At 34.4% G+C, this 9,809-nt stretch overlaps 1 protein-coding gene across 1 annotated transcript; it reads right to left on the bottom strand.

Moving 5' to 3' along the window:
• Nucleotides 1-207: 207 nt before the first annotated feature.
• Nucleotides 208-9,602, bottom strand: LOC138312415 (uncharacterized). The gene is made up of 10 exons (XM_069253299.1): nucleotides 9,503-9,602; nucleotides 6,905-6,993; nucleotides 5,675-5,788; nucleotides 5,227-5,315; nucleotides 4,741-4,805; nucleotides 4,182-4,340; nucleotides 3,713-3,787; nucleotides 1,688-1,837; nucleotides 835-1,030; nucleotides 208-404 (listed from the first exon to the last, which is right to left on the bottom strand). The coding sequence occupies exons 1-10, from the start codon at nucleotides 9,563-9,565 to the stop codon at nucleotides 208-210; spliced, it is 1,197 nt and encodes a 398-aa protein (XP_069109400.1). The 5' UTR covers nucleotides 9,566-9,602.
• Between the last annotated feature and the right edge of the window lie 207 nt (nucleotides 9,603-9,809).

Raw genomic sequence — 9,809 nt, 5'->3', positions numbered from 1 at the left:
CCCCCCAGCCCAGCCACCCCCCCCCCCGCCCCCCACCCGTAGGACTACAACCCCCCCCCCTCAGACCTCCCCCCCCCCCCCCCTCCCCCCCCCCCCAGATCCCCCCCCAGCCCTCCTGATCCCCACCTCCCCCCCCCCCCCTCCCGCGCGCCCCTCCCAAGAGGTAGTTGAAACAGTTTACTTGTTTTGTTTTTTTTCTAGTTTCCACTAGCCAAATTCCTGTAAATACCTCTGTTGGAGTTGTCTGCCTTGCTGGAAGGGGCTACTTGTGGCTGTGTCTGTACCTGCAGCATACCCAGCACCCCCGAGGGCGAATGGTCCCGCATCACCACTAGCAAATCTGTTATACCTCAGAGACGATGTTCCTGCTAGAGGATCACCACTACCGAACAGCTGGTTACCTCCTACAAATGGTTACAAGACATTAATTTATTAATTACATTATGATCCTGGAGTGTTTCCTGCAAACATTCAAATATTTAGCACTCATTTGAGTATTGAAAAAGCATTGATTTTATTAGGAAAGGGAGAAAATCTCTCAACTAATATGAGAAAACCTTCCTCTTAGTGTTTAAAATGGAAATTTTATGAAATTTCAGATCACATCGGACACAGCTTGTTTCTCATAAATATTGTTTGATATGAGGAAATCCTTTGAAAAGAGAAAGACATATCAACTCTTTTAGGAACATGTATTACAACTTCCAAGAAACAGAAAAAGTCAGATTTCAGTGGACATCTGTTAATTTCTAAACACTTATCCCATTTTACTCTCAGTATGATCCATGACCATTATTCATGACAAATGATCATAAAAACTAACTGTTGATGTACCTAATTCTGAGGCTTCTGTCATTGTTCTGTTGGCTGGAGGACGTTTAGTAGCATAGCCCTCCTCTATCATCATGTCGTTGATACTCTGGCCATCCACGTAGATCAAGGCATAGTGGCCATTTCCGTCTCCAAGCTTCCTGGTGCGGACAGCTTCTATCACTTTACCTTCTGTTAACTTCCTCAGCAGTGAAATTCCCTGAAAAGTAGCAGTGGGTATTGTAAGTGTTTTCTATTGCAACTTTTTAAGTCATACACAACTGACAAGTTGAATAACCCACCGAGAAAGTTAACTCAGTTTACAATAGAAATTTATCTTCATATCTTCCCAAAATTTCACAAGTTGTAGAATGTTGTTCTATATATTTTGATACTCAATTGTTTTATTGCAACCGATTGTAACATGGAAGATATCGCAATATATTGAATTTGTTATATCAAAGCTCCAATCTAATTAAAATTAGACTTGTAATTCCTCTTTGCTACGATGCTCTAATACAAGATCTAACAAGTCCCCATTCTAGGTCACCTCAGCATGACCCATGGCCTTGAATCGCAACATCTCGAGACATACTGTTAGCCGTTTATATTTCCAAATGAATCAACCACACAGAAACGCTAATTGGCAAACCACAAGGCTCATGCTGAGCTGACCTGAACAGGAGTTGTTAGATCTTGTGTTGGAGCGTAACAAAGAGTATCGTAATTATTTAAATTAAATTGATCAATGCTCCATCCTTCGGAAAAACCTATTATGATTCTCACCAAACTATAACGTATCCAGTAACTTTTAATGCTGCTGGTCATGGTTTATGTACAACAAATATTACAACTAATCAATGTTAACAGTACTTACATTAACGTCGTTGAACTTGTTAGCTTTGGTATTGTGCAACACAAACTTGGTGGCCAGTGGTTTGTTTGAAGCCAGAGTCTGCGGGATCTCTACTAAGCTATTGACAGAAATCTCCTCACTGTTTCCATAATCTATATACTGTACTTTTACCTGAAAATAGCAATTCACATCAAAACATCAAAATTATCAAAATTACTTAAAGGGACAATTCAGTGAGGCTAATTCGTTACATAACTACAAAGCAAAATATGACATAAATGTATTGTTCTTCATTTCTTATGAAACATATGACAAGAAATAGTGACAAAGTCCACAGCATTGTTAAGTATTTTGATTAATACCATTGAAATTCCAAATCGTTGATCAATACAATTAAGCAGGTACAACATGTATGGTGTACCCTTACCTGAGTCAAACTCACCCATGTTAAACAAATTCAATACATAACCACTGAGGACTTGATGAAATTATTGTTAGACAAGAGCATGCATCTAATAATGTTAAACAACTGTAAGAGCGTTTTGAGTAGTTCTAGACAAAAAATTCTTTACCACACATGCAAGGGTCAAGGTTCGGCATACAAGGCTATATGTAATGGCGATTGAACATTTCATATACCGTATTTTCCCTAATGAGGGCGCCGGGTGCGGGTACATGACCAAGGGGGGCGCCGTTATTTGAGACCATTTTTAGAGGGTTTTTTCTGAAACAGACTATAGTCATCTTGCTTTTAGTTTCATATTTTTCTGAAACTTACTGTAACCAACTTACGTTTTGAAGTCAAGTAAGTATTAAAAATTACATAATTATGAACAAGTGTATGCACCAGAAGTATTAAACATTGGTTAAATATGTCTGTTTAGCAGAATTTTGGCATTTCATGCTAGCCTCTTTGTTTACCATGCGTACACAAAATGGCGGACGGTGCTTTCGATCGCTACTTTCATTTTGTGGCAGATGGGAATTTCAGATAAGAGCATAGAATGAAATGCTTATTAATGATAACATTCCTGTTATTTAGGAACCTTTATCATAGATATACATTAATTATTCATAAAACCTGTATAGACATTGCTGAAATGTTGTTGCCAGTTAGTCTTCATCCATACACGTGCACGTGTGTGGTGCATTCATGTGACACGTTTTATTTTGAACATGGTGTTCTCGATGTTTCTATGTGTAAACACTTGGCAAAGATGTCCTAAGTTGTCCAAAGCAATACATTTAGTGCTTATACAAGCTGGTCGGATATCTGTTAAGCATCAGATTGATGTGAAACAGTATTTTTTTAGCGTCTGCAAAGACAAATCGTCACAATCTGGCACAAAAATTGTATGGAATTAGTTGTTGTTTTTCAGCAAAAAACTTGGGGTGCCCTTATTAGAGGAGGCGCTCTTAATAGGGAAAATACGGTACATTTGACTACAATGGGCTATTCTGACATATCACAGTTAATCCAACTAACCTAATTTCCATAAGAACTGATTTGTTTCCGAAATATGTGCAAGTTTTAATGTACTCTTAGACCGAATTGACCCTTTTACGCAATGAATTTTCATAACCATCAATACCATCCGACTATAACCAAATCTTGCGTGATTGGTTATAGCTGGGAAATTAAAATTCTTTTCAATTTTGAGGAAATCCTGAATACAATGGACAGGTCTAAATCTATCGCCACTCTATCATCAGTATGTATCAAGTATCATTTCCCATTGGTGTGTCATAACTTTTTCGATTCTCCAACACTTTGTCTTGGATGGAAAAAGTTATTGTATATTATCAAAGCTATATACTCATGACAATTTTCATTCAACATCCATTACAAGCTAAAGTAAATCCATTCAATCCAACTGCACATTACTTCACCTAACAAGTATTGCAGGTTAACTTATTCACAAATAACTGAAATATAAATACCCTTTCTGTGCCAACAAACTGCTTGATAGAACACCTGACAGCACATTACTTCACCTAACAAGTCTTGCAGGTTAACTTATTCACAAATAACTGAAATATAAATACCCTTTCTGTGCCAACAAACTGTTTGATAGAACACCTGTACCACATGTTGTCTTCTGAAAACTGGGCAGCATACACCTTCAAAATGAATCTCAATATCAGTATAACAAGGGCAATAACAGTGATAGCGTCAACAAAAGACATTTTACAATCAAATTTCAGAAAATTGAAAGCAATATTTTCAGCAAAGTCAATAATTACTTTTGGGCTAGAAAAGGGCAATAACAATTCAAATGTTTTGATTGTTGATTATGTGTATAAAAATCAAACTTACATAAGGTAAACCTCATTACCTAGGGCAGGCAGAACTGTGATAAAATTTGATTTCTACACTTGTTCGAATGATGAATAATTGAATATTATATATACATGTAGTGTCAGCAATATGGTTGGGACTTGATCCTTCAACTTAAAATTGTCGTATTACAGTTTGGGTTAATAAGGCTAGTTTAGATTTACTACAAGCAATGACCTTTGTCTGTTGAGGTGGATCGTTAACCTTGGATGCAGCTGGACACAATGTTGCTAATTGGTCAGAAATCTTCATTAGTTTACTTGTGTTATCTTCATTGACGACTTGGACCCAAACTGTCACACAACTCTCCACAAAGGTCACCATCACAGACTCTTTCTGTAAATAGATCATAAAAAGTTGGAGAGAAACCTTCAGAAAGAAAACTTTGTCACTTATAATACTTTCCTTGAATAGATATCACTCATATTTTACAATCAAATTCTGTCATATTTTCATAATAGAGCAATCCAATAAAAGAATTTCAATAGTTTATGAATTAATAAAAATATCAAAAACTTGGGTTCTTTAAACACACATTTTCTAAAGCTTTTATATTGTTTTCACATCTCTTTTAAACATTTTGCTATGCTGCATTCCCACATACATTCAGTGTAACTAGGGTTTGGACACCCTTAGTAAAACAATCATTCAGATTGATTAGGCTAAATTCATTGGTTATACAACTGAAGTTACTGAACAGAAATGAACAAAACCAGCAGAGAAGTTCAGATGGTACCTCGTTCGTGCTGCTACCAATACTCCCAGAATTAGACATGTTGTCTGAATCAGCACCCTCTGGGACTGTTGGGGAAAAAATGTTAAGAAATATTGAATTGCAACTAACGTACATTTGCATATTTCATCCTCATTTTCTTATAGACTATAAAGGTCTACGAGGTGTTAATGCCTCACATCATGACTTTTTACACGATATAATGAGACAGACATGGTTGACACCAATATGCTCCCACCCCTATAGCTATTTCATGAACACTATCAACAGACAGTAAAAGCAGAGATTGCAATATTTTAAATCTCTGAGAATGTTTCATCTTTTGTGTTTTTCTGGGGTTTTCTCAGTAGTATGTACACATGGCCTTTTCTAGTAGTTACCACAACACAATGAGGTTCTATTCATTTTTCAATTGTTTTAGGCAATTGTTTTAAGCAATCATTTAGGAACGGGTATTTTACAACAAAATTTAACACCGACAAAATTTACCAATATCAGGCTGTGCAGGCCTCTGAATGCGACCAACTGGCAGACGCTGCTGTAGACTATTCGTGTCCTTTCCAAATCCCATCTGTTTACTACAAGGAAAATGCGACAGGAAATTAAGAGATTATGTCAGAAAAAGCACTTGGTCTGTTTAGATCAAATAAATTTTACCATGTTAAATCAATTTCATCTATATAATTAAGAAGACAGTAAGCTCTAATGAAAAGGTAAATGTTATTTCATTAAGATGTCATATAGAAATATGTAGTTGGGTTTATTGATTAGGCTTAAGGTCCTTTAACAGCCAAATCAATTAAGGATGGCCTCCCCTGTAAGCAATCTGCAGCGTGTTTCAAGGGAGACAACCGGAAGTAGTCAGCAAAGCAACTCCTTAGTCTTGCCTTCTTCGACTACGGTAAAAGACGAATCAAATTACCAAATATTGCCATACCTCTTTGGTCTCTGCTCCTGTCGTCGCACAGCTACTTTCTTTCCCTGCACTTCTTGTCCATTTAGTTCAGAACAAGCTTTATCAGCATCAGGTTCACATAGATACTTCACAAAGCTAAAATAAACCATAAATTCTATAACAATTTCTCTACTCATATTAAATTTCAAAATCAACTTTATAAAAAGTTCTTCAGAGATCCTCATGAATTCAATTCAATTGAAGAAATAATTATTATGTTATTAAGATTCTGTAAGATACCTCGACAACAATGGTAATTTTACGTCCCGTCAATGTTCTGAAATTTGTAATTAACTACAGAGTAAAAATGACCATCAAACAGACTAAATGGAGAGGTTAAAGAAAGGTGAAAGGATTGCATTTTTTTTGTAATTAACTATAGTAAAAATGATTATCAAACAGACTAAATGGAGAGGTTAAAGAAAGGTGAAAGGATTGCATTTTTTATTCTTAAAATGTGAATTTTATACCTGATCAGTTTCTACATGTTGTGAATCCTGTCTTGATGTTAGATACAACTGGTAAAGAGTCTTGGCATTTTATACCTCAAGCTCTAAGCTGCATTGTTGAATACATATGCAGTAGCACACAAGAAGCACAGAATTCTCGTCTCAAATCATTTATAATAGCATCTTAATTGGTTAGTTTTCATGTAACTAATTAAGCTTACACAACATTGAATTAGAGATTAACGCCATTTAATACTTCAAATCTCCTTTGGATATGCATGTAATTCAAATAATACAGATTAGATGCTATATTTTCAGAACACCTATGATAATATCTTTTTTTTTTCAAAACTCAAACTACAAAATAAGGATTTATAATAAATACCAATCTATCAAACATATCTATCGGCATGTAAATATAGAAAAAAAAAACCACAATTCTCAGAATTTTTTTTTACAATCTCGATGCAGTGAAATCTGGGTCCAAATCTAAATAAAAGATTTATTATAATATTTTATGTAGTTATTTAATGGGACTAATTAATGTACCATGTGATACCTAATAAAGTTTGACCTTGACTTTTGTCTTTATTGGTGATACGTAAAGGTCGTGCTTACATCTTTTAAACAGGAAAATTACAAAGAGTAATTACGTTACATCACCAATGGAGATACTAGTCCCGCACAAATGTTATGGAGTATCACGTCGTACATGAATTACCCATTGTTACCTTTCTATTGTTTGTACTACAATGGTACTTACGCATATCTGATAGCCGAGTTGTTATTTGGCTCTTTAACAACAATTCCTTGGATTTCCCCATATTTCGAAAATATTTTACCAACATTTCTCTGAAAATTAAAACAACAGATAATGACAGGTATTACAATGATCATTCTCTTAATCAATTGATAAGGAAAGTGTATTCTATTAAATATGGTAACAACATCAACACTCAATAAAAACAAATTGAACTATTATATAAGGAACAAATTATCGGGAAAGGAAGGCAGGAGACAGGGGTTTCAAAATCAAGATTATTTATTGTATGCATATATTTTTCTGACCTAGTCACCTAGACCTAATCAATATGAATACTTATCAATAATTTTACTCTCTGGCTTTCATTGTAAAATGAGATTTTTCTTTTTAGTCACAAGAGCTTCAGATAAGAAATCGTCCCCTAATTTAAAACTCAATGTTGATTTTACTCCAAGCAAAATATTTCAATGCTGAAATTGAAAATTTCAAAGGGCATTTTACCCATTTCTATGATTTCAATGTTGATTTTGTAGAAAGTGTAATTTGACTTACACATACACCCAAAATAACATGCTAATTTGTCATGTCATTTTACAGAATTTAGACTTATAGCAGCACCTGTTATTTTCGGTTTTAATGTCTGGCTTGAGTATAGCAATCCAAATGGCTACTCCCCAGATTTTTGCTTTGAGACTTGGACTAAAATTGGTACACTTATACCGCTCATCATACTCATCTCTATTATTTGTATCATATTTTTTTCAATAAAATTGGTAAAACTCAAATGGTAAGGGAATAATTATCTTAGGTACATAGAAGGTAGATTTCACATGTTCTTTGTATTTTGCCATATTCAAAATACCTCAGGTATTTATAGTTTCATGCACGAGAAGCATTCTGGAAAAATCGAAAATGTTTAGTTCTACTTCTGTCTATGATCAAAGTTTTCAGAACGATTTTCCTCATTACTGCATATTCGTAATTTAAACCATATCAGCCATCACTGTCACTACAGATAAAACTGACTGTCAACTTTCATTTTCCAGACTTATCTAAAGTGTTGGTCTCATCAACGTCGTTTTGTCAGGTGATCATCAATATCAACAATGATTTTGAATGTGATTACTTAAATCTACATATGTTGTAAAATTTAGTTTTGGGTGAAGAACTTGAAAACAGATTGGGCTTCCATTCAATGCATCAGAATCAAACTGGTTTCTATTTCAACAGAAATAATTGGTATGTAAAAGTAGAGTTGCACAATCGTAAGAGGAAAATGCATGCATATGCCAGAGGTTTCAAATGAAAACGGACAGAATCATTAGTCAAACAATTATATTAGAGTTTTCAGCTTTTTCTTGCATATATTTAAGCATCATTTTTGACAATATTTGAATGTGTATTTACTTTTCTTATGCGTTTGTTGTATGCAGAGGAATTATTTTCAATGCATTTTTTCTGTATTTTGAATATATAAATATGCGCTTATGTATCTATTTGAAGTTCTTATCTCTAATGCCAAAAATCATTATATTTACATCTACAGAGCAATGAAACGAGAACATACAGCAAGACTATATGAAGCCAATTTGTTATGCACAATTTCATTTCACATTTTTACTGTGTTATTAGTAAAATTTTGTAAAGTGAATTCTGCAGGTCTGTTTCCATCTCGACATAGAGAATGCATACAAAACAAAAACACTAAAGAGTATAAATACTGTGTTGTAACCTATCACCATCTTATACATGTTTGTCCATTTGAATGATTTTCACAGCTTATATTAATTCATCAAGAGAAAAAATAAGATATCAAAATTTTCATTTGGTTCTGGCACACATAACTTAGAATAATTAATATGTTTTATGTTCCAGTACAATATAATTGGGAGCTGCTCATCTATCTCACCATTTGAAAATAAAGAATAAATTATTAAATTAATTATAATACAAATAGTCCTAATTGTACACCTAGTAGAAGTATTGTATTTTTGGCAATTTCATCCTTGTCATAGACCATGAATTGGGCATTAGCCTTATAATATCAATTATTTCTCATTTTACAATCAGATTCAGAACGAAGTCCAAGTCTCAACACTCATCAGTGCTCTGACCATTTTGATTTCTAATATTTAATATTCCACCAAATGAAGAACGCGTTTGAACATTTCACAAGCCTAGTTCAGAAATGATGCTGGTAAGCCTAATGGATTCTGTAATCTGAAACGACTACCATAAATAATCCATAGCAAACACCACCTTTCCAGCAAAGGCATCAATGGCACGTCTGAGTTAATTTTAGCAAAACGTTCATAAAAGAGAAAACGGATGTTTTCTTATATACGAACATCGCAAAGAAATATGAGAGTGAAATAGCAAATGTTGTTAAAATTAAACACACAAAATTTGAATTTACGTTGAAATTCAATAGCACTGAAGTTTATTGATCAGGAGATTTTTTTCCGGGAACATGTGTCAAAAGGTGAAAACATCTCTCTCGTTTAAATTTTCGCTTAAACTATCCTTAGATCTACAGAAAATAAACAATTGTGACCATTTAACTCTTTTCAAATTGCATTTAACTTAAGTGCGGCTTACTTCGTTAGCATCGGCAGGTAAATTACCCACGAAAACATCGTAAGTTGTGGTCCGCTTCGCCATATTTGTTTTTAACCCACGTGGTTTGAAAATACCGCGAAGGAGCGCCCCGTAGTGGAAGATTTTGAAATATGATGGAAGAACGACAACTCTTTCAAGGCATATTTATGAAATTGTCGGTACAATATAACTGCTTGAGTGGCAATCGGGTTAGAAATGATTTATCGGTCGCTCGATGTGTCCAAACATTGTATTTATTTAACTTTTTTACACATCATACAAAGTTACAATAGTTCTTAATTTTATT

The sequence above is a fragment of the Argopecten irradians genome, unplaced genomic scaffold (genome assembly GCF_041381155.1).
Source record: "Argopecten irradians isolate NY unplaced genomic scaffold, Ai_NY scaffold_0311, whole genome shotgun sequence".
Taxonomy (NCBI): Eukaryota; Metazoa; Mollusca; class Bivalvia; order Pectinida; family Pectinidae; genus Argopecten; species Argopecten irradians.
The sequence above is the reverse complement of the archived record's forward strand: the minus strand, read 5'-3'. Positions and strand labels throughout refer to the sequence as shown.

Excerpts from the sequence above, each read along its gene's own strand:
- LOC138312415 (XM_069253299.1), bottom strand. The coding sequence starts at position 9,565 with ATGGCGAAGCGGACCACAACTTACGATGTTTTCGTGGGTAATTTACCT. Across the intron at positions 4,341-4,740 it reads TTGGTAGCAGCACGAACGAG|AAAGAGTCTGTGATGGTGAC; the intron begins GTACCATCTGAA and ends ATCTATTTACAG. Across the intron at positions 1,838-3,712 it reads AGTTTGTTGGCACAGAAAGG|GTAAAAGTACAGTATATAGA; the intron begins GTATTTATATTT and ends TGCTATTTTCAG.